Source organism: Amyelois transitella, chromosome 17 (genome assembly GCF_032362555.1).
Source record: "Amyelois transitella isolate CPQ chromosome 17, ilAmyTran1.1, whole genome shotgun sequence".
NCBI classification, from domain to species: domain Eukaryota; kingdom Metazoa; phylum Arthropoda; class Insecta; order Lepidoptera; family Pyralidae; genus Amyelois; species Amyelois transitella.
Window position 1 is genome coordinate 2,930,510 of NC_083520.1, and position 12,910 is coordinate 2,943,419.

A 12,910-nucleotide genomic window follows, 5' to 3' on the forward strand; every position below is an offset into this window, starting at 1 on the left:
TTATATTTAATAAATGCCTAATTTGTATCAGAGTTTGTATGATTCTGTCATAGTTTTTATTGCATATGGTTATTTATTTATTGAACAAATTCTAATTTCAGAATGAGGTAACTTACACCTCTAGTTATAGTTTTACATACATATACGTATATATAGTCAGGTCTATATCCCTTGTGGGGTAAACAGAGCCAACAGTCTTGAAAAGACAAAAGGCCATGTTCAGCTGTATGGCTTAATGATAGAATTAAGATTCAAATAGAGACAGGTTGCCAGCCCATCGCCTACAAGAGAAATCCCAAGTGTATAAGCCTATCCCTAGGTCGCCTTTCATCCCTGGGAAGTTAGACATCCCTGGGAATAATATAAAGTGCCGGCGACCACACAGTACTTATTGTTAAGTTATATTCTTATTATCTAAATATAAGATATGCTGTGAGGTTGAAGAAAACAACAATTTGGAAATTTTCAAAGCATTTTATTTATGACCTTTAACACTGTGTATAATATATTTTGATAGTACATTTAGAGCAATGAGTAATATTACCAATCATTACATTGTTCTTATTTTCATATATTGAATGAAATTCATAAATTATATATAGAATATATAATTTTATATCATTCTCGCCCAACAATCAACAATCACTATCGAAATCACAAGAGCCGTGCGATCTGCGCATGGTCGTCGTACTTTGCTGTACCATAGATACGTTATTTTGACAAAAAGTATAAACGTCGGTACAACGTAACAAAATAACTGGTATTCATTTGATTACTATTTGACTTATTTGGTTTTTAGTAAAAAAACACGTTCGAATAGTTTCTGTTTAGCGTTTCTACGAACGTGTCTATTCACTAAAAATTCAGTCAACATGGCCGCGAGCACGACAACCCGCGCAGGCGCTCGGCACGCCGCCCCCAAACAATTCAGTATACAATAATAAAAGCACTAAACAAAGTATACCCGCGCGGTGATTACTTAACATTTGCAATAGCCGAGCGATAGCAAAATTGATGCCCAATTCCACTTTTGTATCACAAAGCATACGAAAGATGCACCGGACATTAAACTTGCAACTTTTTGGTTATTGCTAAGTACACGCGATAATCCCGCCGAACGGTACCCAATGATCCGTTTCACGAATAAATTATTAAAAATAACGCAACATCAGAAAACAACTAGTCCTATAAAAATAGCAGCACAGTTTAATAGTATACTCTATAAAAATATATATGATTCCAGCCTCCGCCTTTACATCTAAAGATTTTAAATTTACAAAAATATAACAACTAAAAGAATTATGCAAACGCAATTCCCAAGAAAATAAACTGCAAGTGTCCATTCTGCACGACCACGCCCTTATTTTATTCCTGCTCACTATTTAACTACGTAAACACCATTTTGCTATGCAAAATACAATAACCTAGTTACTTGAAAAGATAATAATGTACAAACTGGAATGTTATACAAAATGACTAGATGCGAAAAGTATAATAACGTCATGTTAGCTTGAGATCTCTTTATTCGTTCACAGAAGAATACATTAAAGCGAAATGACGGCCAAAAGTTGAAAATTTCATTTTGGACACCGTTAACACTCTTGTACCCATCAGAGGGATGCAATGTAAAATCAGAGATTGGAAGAAAAAACTTTTTTTGTAGACAATAAGACATCGTATTATTACATCCATGACAAAAATCTTGACGACAATATTATTTTCAATTAAACACACAGCATGTCTAAATTTGGATAATACTTTTGTCATCTTAAAACTATGATTTTATTCTATGCTAAATTATTATCAGGATATCTCCTAGTGTTAGCTGAATATATTACGTCTACGATTCAGTGTAAGCCGGTGATGGACTTTTAACAGAGGAAAGCAATTTTAAACCGTAACCCATGTAAGTACCAAATGAATTGAGATATTTACAAAGACCGAAAGTCACTTAAGCTTACAATTTGTCATAAATATAATATCTATGTACGTACGCTTGATTTATTACGATTGAAAAATAGTCACCTAGAAGCGATAGTACAGTGACAATATCATAATTTTTATTTAACATTTATCAAAGCAGTAACGAGATTTAAGAATTGCTTGGACTTACAACAGATCGTTGAGACGAAACAAAGTCAAAGAAACGTATAAAACTACCGTCACATACATTATCTAACTACGATGACATAAATGTTATAATTTCTGTATAAATATTATTATGATTTATGGACCGATGATACCATGAAGTTTTGTAAATAGAACACGCGTTCTATAATTGTAATCTAATATGAATCTACGTACGGTGATTGTTCGCAGCACAGCATTGCATGTGGGGCTACCCTACCATATACATTGACGTCGCGGCGACGGTTGACTAGACATCAGCGGAACTACCCGTCCCCAACTAAATCCACGAACAAATAAATCGAAAATACGTCGGTAACATCCACATTAACCTACTTTATACAATCCAGTGAAACAATTTATTATAGAAAATAAATTACACAAATAATCCAAAACTACGACGTAGCGTAAATGTTTTATATATTTTTTTAACGCATAGTCTATATTTTCAACTACATTGTCATTAATTTAATATTATTTACAATCAATACTAAAATGTGAAAAGAATCTTTACGTATGACTTCATACGAGTACGGAATATTCGCCACCTTCGCTGGCATTTGAGCCTCAAAATATATTTATTGTACCGTTCGGGTCATACGTATATACAAGGTAAGTTACATTAATAAATATATCCAACATTACAAGAAAATCTATATAGGTATGTTCAGTAATTTTCACCTCTCAATACAAGTCATATTAAATTCTTATCTTCTTACAAATGGAGTCTATCGGAGTTCGCTGGCGAATACATTTTGTGCGCGAGTATCCAACAGATTGCACGAATGTATTGTGCGTGGCCACCGGTCGTCGCCAGTCTTGCACCACGATACTTGAAACTTAACAAAACCACTCTCAAATCAAGATTTTGAAGACGGTCGAGTAACATTTGGGGAAGACAAGGCAAAGTGACGCGGTATCACTTGACAAAACACTCCACTTACCGGTCTTTCCCGTTTACACAATAAAATTTCAACATTTCGAATAGCTATAAGAAATTTAATACAATATGCATCTACCTAAAGAAAATCGTGGTCCAGAGACCGTACAGTTAGAATAAACACTAGAGCTTATAAACGACGTGCATCCACCGTAATCGACATTGAAACAGCCATTACATATATTAAACATATATTATTATTGTTCTCTATAGGTATAATTCCTTCTGTAAATATTACACACATATCTTTATTTACCCCGCCGTTATTTCGTGCACCGGTTTGGTCCCTACTCCCTACTCTTGATTGACCCTCGTTTATACCAACCACCAGATATATCTATCCTTGTCTATAAACTTAATTGAATACAATACAGTCCAACTGTGGAAGCAGGATGGCTATATTAATGTCAACGTATAAAATCGATAAATGTATAATAAAATTTTACGTTCTCTTTTGAGACGTTATTTGGCGGTTGGTATGCTTAGTTTGAACTCTCAAATTGTAAAAAAGAACAACAAACATCAACATATAAAAATGTTTATATGTATAAGTATTATTACGCATCACATACACCAGTACCGCTAATAAATAAAAGATATGCTAAAATAATTGAATCATTTCATAATTAAATTCATATTTATTACTTAATGTGGTCCCGAATAGTGAAAATAATGATTCAAATCAAATTCACTATAGAGATGGCAATGGACCACAAATATTTTAGGCTCTTCATTGCATCATCAGACAGCTCTATAAAATATATGCAACTCCCCACCAAACCAGTCACAGACATACAATATCTATAACTTAAAGAATTTAGGTCCTTAACACTTTATAAAGTTTTGTATAAACAGTTGGCAATTTTCAGTCATTTTACCAAGAGATTTATCGCCATTTTGATAGAATAAAGAGAATGAATCAAACCTTTAAAATATTTGGACCAACTTATATCTTAGTATCGTATAGTTGATTATGTTCAGTTCATTTCCAGTAACAACAAAAACCTTTTCTATTTTCAAACACCTTGAAATTTTCTTTACATAAATAATAAATCAATGTATTGAACTGCCAATTCCCCTTTTTTGTTTTGAAACTTTAAGACTGACAAGTACAGTCAACTTCAAAAGTCCATTATATATTTATAGCAAATTTACCAGATGTTATAAATGGAATTTTTCAGGTTACTGTACAGATATCTGTTAAGGACTTAAAAATGGGAATGATATAAGACTATAATGTTTTAAATGCGCTGAAAACTGCGTGCGATGCAAGTCGGCACTTTATGCTTTACCGATGAGTCCGCCTTTATACAATCTTTGACTCTTTTGTAAAATCTGTTTTATTCTTAAGGTCCAATGGTGTTTTATCTATCAGCATAGTTTCAAGTACACATAGCATTTTCGTCTTATATCATACCGATTTAAATAATGGACCTAAACTACAGAATTGGCCGTTTCAATATCGGTGTTGCGGCGCGCGTACAGCTCTATTTCTCATTTGTTTCTCGGCGACACACTTAATAAACGAGGATAGACTCCATGGTGAGGTCTCATGCGTGCGCCGGCGCCGCAGCGGGGGCGCCGCGCCGCGCCGACCGGGACCTGCGTGCGAGCAACTTTACGCGTGTATATTGTCATGGAACAGGTTCGTGGGCGGTGGGGGTAGGCGGCGTACTAATGGGATAAGCTATGAATTTTCTTGACATATTCTGAAGATACACCTATTTCACGTCTTTATTACACACAATATTTCATTTTTTTCATTTCACATGATTTAATGATGGAATTGAAATTCATTGACAGTAACAGATTGCTAGGACAAGTAAAAAGACACCAATTTTATAAGACTTTTCGTTGAATTACTTGCAATCTGTATGAAAAGAGCAGCAGCTGGTACACACCATTTCCATCATATTGCACATCTATGTTACACGTAATCATCTTTGCTATTAGCGGGTTTATTCACGAACGTCATGTTTTATTTCTCTCTTTTTATGTTTACGATTAACCTCAGAGACTGAACGAGAGGAGAGATTAGCAATACTTACGTTCGAAAAGGGCTATACCAACACTGGTTTCTTAAAACCATAAAATTAAATTAATTTAGTTATGATTCAGTTGATGATTGACATGATTAGTTCAGATATACATCCCATTAGTACGGCGCCTATAAGTTTATGGGTTAAAGTCTTAGTTTATAATTTGAAGAGTTTATGGAATTTATTAGTTTTTAATGAATATGTGAAAACCATAACCCATAAATACATCTAAACTACAAGAAGAACATAAAAATAGATTAGGTACAAAATATATGTAAAAAGTTTTAATAAAGCTATCCAAATTAATAAGATTATTTAAAATCTCTTTAAAGCCTACGCAAGAGTGGCCATATTTATATGTAAGTCACAATAGGTAAAAATTTAGTTTCTAATATTTACCCAAGATTGATAATTTCCATATTTTTATCTTTGCTAAATCATTTCAATAGGTACATCAGTTATGAGTAGCAATTTCCAAGATTTGAAACCAAGAACTGAGATTGTAAATCTGACTCTGAACTAAAATTGATTTTTCAATCTATGAGAAGTAACAAAATTGGAAGAAATAAAGTAACAAAAGGCATGTTTGATGACTCACCTGATCTGTCCAGCCAACAACGGGTTGATGGCGTAGAGCCAGTCGTGGACCTCCTTATCACCCAGGGTCTGAAGAAGGTAGCCGCGCTCCTTGCTCACCACACTGTTGAGAAATTTACAAGTAAAATTAACTTTTCATTGCATGCCGTGTGGTTTCCGGCAGTTTATAATAAAACCACTCTATATCTTTCCCATGCGATGGGTAAGGAACCTGTCACTATTTAAATCCCAATTCCATCATGAAGCTATACAGCTGAACGTGGCATTTCAGTTTTTTCGAGACTGTTGCCTCTGTCTTACCCCGCAAGGGATATAGACGTCAGTTATGTTTGTATGTGTATGTATTTATCACTTTCAAAATTATTGTTATAACCCAACCCTCATAGACGAGAAGGAGCCGCAGTGCCTTCCAAAGAAAAGCTTGCTGCAAAGCCCCCGACTTTGGAGTTGCAGCACTTTTCAAAACGCTCTTAGATCTTTTATAGTGCCAAAATTTGTTACTTGGGTGTTTACCAAAAACTATCTTTCCCACCACAGAATTCAGAACAACTCTGTCAATAAGCCATAGTGTTGAGATTGAACTAAAATGTGTATATTATGTTAGCTTTATCTAGTATTTGCAGAACCTGAGTGATGATGTGCCGCTGCGATCTCCCCAGCGCGTTAATATAGGGCTCCCGGGCTGTCCTCTGCACAGCCCGGGAGCCCTATATTAGCGCGCGCGCCCCCCGAGCATTCACCTTTGGACTACTACAGCGCTCACCAAGTTAAGTAGCTCGCTATCCTCTGGCGGCTACTTGCTGGATCTCGTGTCTATAGCTTAACCCACGCTCTTTGTAATAAGTCCTAATAAATGTTCATGTAGTAATTCTATGGATCTTTAAATTCTCTCACATGCGACGTTTTACCTAAAACGCCACAGTGGCGCCCAACGTGGGGCCGTCGGCTCAACATGTCACATTGCGATGAAGCTAGTGCTTTATGGCTGACCTGAAGGTGTTGGGCATCCGCACCATCTGCTGCTGGTCCTCGGAGTACTCCACGTGGGCGTTGGCGAGGTTGATGACAGCTCGCTCGATGGGGTCGCGCTCGTCGCGGTAGATGAAGACATATGGTCGCCTCACAACCTGTTTAAATGGATTGATACAGTTTTGTCATAAAAGAAGTAATAAGCAGCATTGAATAAATAAATAAATACATACGGGCCAAATTACACAGATTGAGTTAGCCTCGAAGTTAGTACGAGACTTGTGTCACGAGATACTAACTCAACGATACTATATGTTATTTTAAGTACTTATATAGATAAGCATTGTTACAAAATTAAATTTTCGGATGCAACTTTACTTCTAGAGTCAATCAAGGGAAAAACACTTGGGTTTCTTCTGTAAGGCCACATACATATGCTTACAATGTCTATTAGTGCTAATGTGTATCACTTGGGAAAAATCAAGAGCCATCTAATTTGGCGCGGTCAGGCCTAGCGAAAGCCTGCAGGCTATTCAAATGTCGCCAGCCTCAGGCCGATATAAAAGGCACATGCCGTAGAAATATATTATACGCGACAATGGACAAAGTACAGAGAGACAAGCTCCGCTCCGGGGCTCCTAAGCATAGCTGTAGAGGGTTTAACCCAGAGACCGCATTGCTGTAGCGGGTTCGACCTAACAGTGAAGATGAGAGAGACCGACCAGCCACCGCTTCTTCCAGCCGTGGGTCGACCTAACAGTGAAGATGAGAGAGACCGACCAGCCACCGCTTCTTCCAGCCGTGGGTGCCGTGCTGCAGCACGTTGAGGTGCCCGCGGCGCGCCACGGCGGCCGACACGCGCACCTCCTCGCACTCCGCCACGAACTGCAGCCCGCCGCCGCCCGACCACCCGCCCACCGACTTCTCCAGCAAAGCTCGTTCGGGCGAGCATAATCTGTGGAGACAATTTGTATTTAAACTATATGTAGACAATCGTGATAGGAAAGGGCTAATAAGATTGGGGTTCTATTTGCAGGCGATGAGCTCGAAACCTGTCACTATTTAAATCTATTCAATCCTATCATTAAGCAATACAGCTAAGCGTCTTTTTAAGACTATTGGCTCTGCCCACCGCGCATGGAATAAAGACGTCATTATTTGTATGTTTGTATTTAGACAATACCCGGTCACGAAAATACAATTTACGAACTAAACCAGCATCAAACCACTACGAGACAACATCTTAATAAATTTGTACGCGTAGTGAGTTTATTTAATAGAAACACGATTTATTTATGAGAGAGACTATTACTCGCAGCTTGGCCCACGTGAATTTATAGCCATCTGTAGATCGCATTACAGTCGCTTAGGTGGTACCATATACGCGTATATATAGAAGATTGTTTGGTGAAAATATAAGGCGAAAGTAAGTCTCCTTCACTACATAGTATAAAACAAAGTCGCTATTTTAGTCTGTTTGTCTGTATGCTTAAATCTTTAAAATTACGCAACGGATTCTGATGCGGTTTTTTGTAACAGGTAGAGTGATTCAAGAGGAAGGTTTTTATGTATAATTTTTTCCGAATTTTGCACCCGTGCGAAGCCGGGGCGGGTCGCTAGTTTAGTATAAGTTAAGTTTAGGGAGGCGCTATTCACACAAATACAATGTAAACTCACTCGAAGCTGCTGGCGCTGTGTATGGAGGACAGCAGGCTGGGCGTGGACATGTCCGCGGACACGCCCTCGTCCACGGGGGAGGCCGGGGACGCCGCGGGCTCTACTTCTTTGCCCGGGGACGATATTCTTCCTGCAATTTAAATATACAAGAATCATTAATAAACGAAAGATGTAGTCTTTGCCTACAACATTCAAAAGTAGCGGGAGTCTAACTAGGTATAGTATATATGACTGTCAAAAGCTAGACATCTGCATCGAACCAAGGAATGGGGAGGAATTGAGCCTTTGCACAGTAATTAACTTATAAAAACCAGAGGACATGTTGTCATATTTACATAACAACAATAAAATTGGTGAAATTCTTTGAATTGAATTTCACCAATTGCAATCTGCACTACTTTTAACGTGCGGAAAACTTGAACTATATAATAATACGCAAAAATTAACGAAAGTGGAAGTAAATGATTGATTTATACTTAAATAGAACAATATTCACCTTGCATAAGCTTGATGTATTTGATGGCGAGCTCCTTCTCCCCTGGCGCCATCTCGCGGTCGTTATCATCTCTTGCTGTTTCCGCGGCCGCCTTCGCCGCCATATTGCATACCTCCTACAACAAATATCAGTTGTTAAATGTTTTATAATAGTTGACTTTAAAATAGAGTTGATTCTTTGTCGAAAGGACCAGTTTTAAGATAATCAGTTTTTTGTACTAGGTTTTAGTATGTGGCATAATTTCCATTGAGACTTTTATGGAGATTTATGACAATTTCTTTTTTCTTTCTAACGTGTTTGGTAATTGCATTAGAAATATCTTTTGGCGTATTAACTATTTTAGTTAGTTTAAAATAATCCCTCAGAAAATAGCTCTTACTAGTTTAATGATCAAATGCGAAATGTCAAAAACGTTGAGGATAAATCATATAGAACCAGTTGTAGCGATATCCCTACGTCACACGCCATCAGCCAATGACAGTGAAGAAAGCTACACCATCAGCCAATCACAACGAAGTATACTGCGCCATCAGTCAATAACAGCGTAGATTAAGAGCGTACATAACAACTACCAACTCAACATGACACGTTGCCTGGCGGAAGATTTTCCCTTTGTGGCTTTTGTGAAATTTTCGTCGTTATGCAGGATATTTTTTGGGGGAACTTACCTTCTCTGTCTTAGAAAAGTCGTTAGCCGTGACAGTGTTCTCGTGGCCGTGTTTGAGTCTGTCGCGCAACGCCAGGAAATGTCGCGTGCGACCGACCTGCTCCAAGCGAGTCATCTTCTCTAGCTCCCACTGCGGATAAAAGTAATTAAGTACCAATACAAAATTGTCAATAACAGGTCCGAATACACAGGTCACATTTTTTGTTTGATTGTTCTTATCTTTGAATCTAGTATATAGTTGATCGCAAGCTTACTAACTCCGTGGGTCTACCGGTTTTCACGTAAATTGTGAGGTACATAACAATATCCCATCCTTTTTTGTGTTCGAATAACCCCCGAGATACAAGAGAGAAGATTAATACTTGAACCTCAAGCAGATACGTAGCTAATTTAAACGTAAGTTCTAGCCGCCATGGGCCATAACTGTGTGCTCTAAGATAACGCAAGCAATTCTGATCTTCGAGTAACTCGTACTAGTAAGTATTTTCGTTATCGGCCATAAATACTTGCCTGGTGGTCGAAAATAAGCGAGTCTCCACGTGGCCTCCAGCCGTGCAGGTTCTCCTCCCCGCGCACGTATGTACCGCTCGTGTCCAACACTCGCCGTTGCCGCCTTTGTACGCCTGTACAAATTATATCTACAATAAGTTCATTGAACCCAAAAAAAATAGAAAATATCTCATTATTTTTTCGTCTGAGGATACCTAGGTAACTATTTTCGCGTAGTTATTAACAACTTCCAGCCCTATGTTTGACAAACCATCACCACTGACACGACACTTCTTTATATCTGCTTTGCCTGATACTTCACATGTGATTTATCGCTGCTAGTAAGCTGCTACCTATAATATTGATATCGTTTTTAAACCTCCAATGCCAGCTACGTCTAGCTACAGTTCTGCCCTCTGCCATACTTTCTTCACAACTTTGTTCACCTGGTACGTCACCAGCCTTGGTTAAAAAAAAAAGAAAAAAAAATATTTCAAAAAGGAACAAATATTTCAAAAGAACAATGTTTAAATTTTCGAACAATGATTAATCTGACTTAACATACAAACTGACCTGGCTCTAAAGCCCGATGCAAGCTAAGCTCATAGACCCCCGTGAGGTGATCAGCCCGCGCCTGCTTTCCCCCGAACAGGGCCCTTCGCAAGGACCTGCCCGTACGAGCCTCACGCCCTACCACCACCACTGAGAGGTCTTTGGTGATGATTGCTGGTCGCGCACAGTTCTCCACCTGATAAGAAAAAAAATAGTGAATTTATTGAACGTTTAGAAAAGTTTGGAATAACAACAATGACTTATTTTTATCTTGAAAAAGAATAATTGCCGATTGGTTTACAACAGCGTATAATAATAAGATTAATTCGTTCTTAGGGCCGCTTACGAAATGGGTTAAATATTATTTCATGCTGAAATTCCGGTCTGAATTGGCCCTTACTGGGAATGGGAACTTCGTAATAAGCGACAGAAATATTACATCAGTTAACACCAGTGTGATATCCTTATTTTTTATAATAGTCGCCTTGCCATCTTCAAAAAATACCTACATTTCTGTCATTCTTATTTATTGCGATTGATAATTTAAATCTCTGTCCAATAGAAACACTTTGAATACTGGTGGGATGAAATTAAAAAAAAAAAAAAAAACAATTAATCAGTGTCACTTACTTCAAGGTAAGCGCTAAGCGTGATGTAGACGACCTCCCCGTTTGCGCTCACCCTGTTCAAAAGTGGCGATCCGTGCAAGCTGCTGTCCCAAGCTGCTTCAAACCTGTCAACCACATCATCTTCATTAGGTTTCCATACATATCATCATCATAGGTCTGTCAATCAATAGACGACCTTTCTGTACGAGGTTATTAAATTAATTTTAAGAGCAGACCGATGATTTAAATTATAAATTCATTCTGGCCAATAAAATTTTCTCTTTTTTCAAAATATGTGCATTTTACTTTTAAATATTTTTTTTTAAAGCTTTACAACCTATCTGGCTGGTTATGTTAACAGACTAGTTCCAGTATTCGTTTTGTTTTCCTTCTTAATATACCGGAAACACTTCCATTTACAATTGAACATCATCACATCACTGGAATTTGCTTTTGATTTATTGTTGTTTTTAATTCCTTACCTGAATACAGCTCTGTCGTCCAGTGTAGGTCTCTCTCCCGGGAACAAGCCAAGTGACAGGGCTCCATCCTCGTCGCCATCCGTCGTGTCTTCGTTGGCTTCTGGTGTGTTGCGTATGCGTCCTGTGAGAAAGAGACACACTTATATAGTAAGGTTATTATACACAAAATAAAAATTATTGTCCCTCAATTTTAAATTCTGATTTCTTAGATGTTGGCTGTAGCTGTTGTTTTTACGATGACGTTCTAAAAAACCTGCTGAGTCCAACAGCTTCTTACAATACGAAAGTGGAAAGCGCCATCTAGGGACGGAGACCAAAAGAAATTGGCTTAACTTTTGACCACAAGTAGACAGGTAATATTCTACGCACAGGGTACTTTTGTCCCAAAACTTACCAACAACGAGTTCTCTGACATCACTCCACTGCAAATCGGACGAGGGCTCATGTAGAATAGTGATGCGTATGCGCCGCTGAATGCCTTGGTGGAGAAGGAATAACCCGCGGCAGGGCAGTTCGTCGCTGTGTTCTACCACCTGCGATAATAATGTTAACTTTAGTATTTTAAATCCAATTTTATTATTATTTTTGTTATGATTATCCCAGCTCGCAGATCTCGAAACATACCAGAAGGTCATGTTTGTAGTGGAGGTGTGACAGGCAGCATAGCAGGCCCCACTGGCTTCCCTTAACTTGGGGCTCCTCAGGGGCGTCCTCTAAGACGGGTGTTGATACTTACAGCAGGAACATATTCCCCGTTGGGAGCCAGCTCGCAGATCTCGAACCACACCAGCAGGTCGTGCTTGGAGTGCAGGTGCGAGGAGCAGCAGGGCGGCGCCACGCTGGCGGCGCCCCACTTGGGGCTGCGCACGGGCGCGCTGATGGGGATGGCGGGCGGCAGCATGCGGCGCGGCGGCGTGCGCCCCGACGCCGACACTGGCCCGTCCTGCTTCGCGTCCTGCAACACGGTCTATGTTCAGACTCAATTCGCTATCTTTTTTGTTAATGTAATTGACGTGTTTCATCAAAAAATGTAATAACATAGAACATATTATAAAGAATCATGATAGTCGGCAATATATATATATGCTTGCTTTACTTCTTAAACAGCTATGCCCTTTTTTTACCAGTAAACTCACTTTTGTCCAACTCAAATTCTACCTTGAATGAATCTTGCATTGAGTAACTTGAAAGAGCTAGAATATATTGTTTTTGATAACGAAATCGTAATAATAATGATATTAAACATTGTGACGACATTTAGTGCTCG

General features: G+C 38.5%; 1 protein-coding gene across 5 annotated transcripts in view; it reads right to left on the minus strand.

Moving 5' to 3' along the window:
• Window positions 1–460: 460 nt before the first annotated feature.
• The window catches only part of LOC106143420 (kinesin-like protein unc-104), an 84,653-nt gene continuing 72,203 nt past the window's right edge, over window positions 461–12,910 (minus strand). For all 5 annotated transcript variants that reach the window (XM_013345498.2, XM_060948764.1, XM_060948761.1 and 2 more), the window contains 13 exons: window positions 12,380–12,598; window positions 12,038–12,176; window positions 11,644–11,764; window positions 11,184–11,286; window positions 10,575–10,749; window positions 10,023–10,135; window positions 9,514–9,642; window positions 8,846–8,960; window positions 8,350–8,479; window positions 7,453–7,627; window positions 6,694–6,830; window positions 5,705–5,806; window positions 461–4,669 (listed from right to left, as the gene is read on the minus strand). In XM_013345498.2, the coding sequence (XP_013200952.2) occupies window positions 4,618–4,669; window positions 5,705–5,806; window positions 6,694–6,830; window positions 7,453–7,627; window positions 8,350–8,479; window positions 8,846–8,960; window positions 9,514–9,642; window positions 10,023–10,135; window positions 10,575–10,749; window positions 11,184–11,286; window positions 11,644–11,764; window positions 12,038–12,176; window positions 12,380–12,598 (1,710 nt within the window). In that variant the 3' untranslated portion in view covers window positions 461–4,617. The remainder of the gene's footprint in view (window positions 4,670–5,704; window positions 5,807–6,693; window positions 6,831–7,452; window positions 7,628–8,349; window positions 8,480–8,845; window positions 8,961–9,513; window positions 9,643–10,022; window positions 10,136–10,574; window positions 10,750–11,183; window positions 11,287–11,643; window positions 11,765–12,037; window positions 12,177–12,379; window positions 12,599–12,910) is intronic.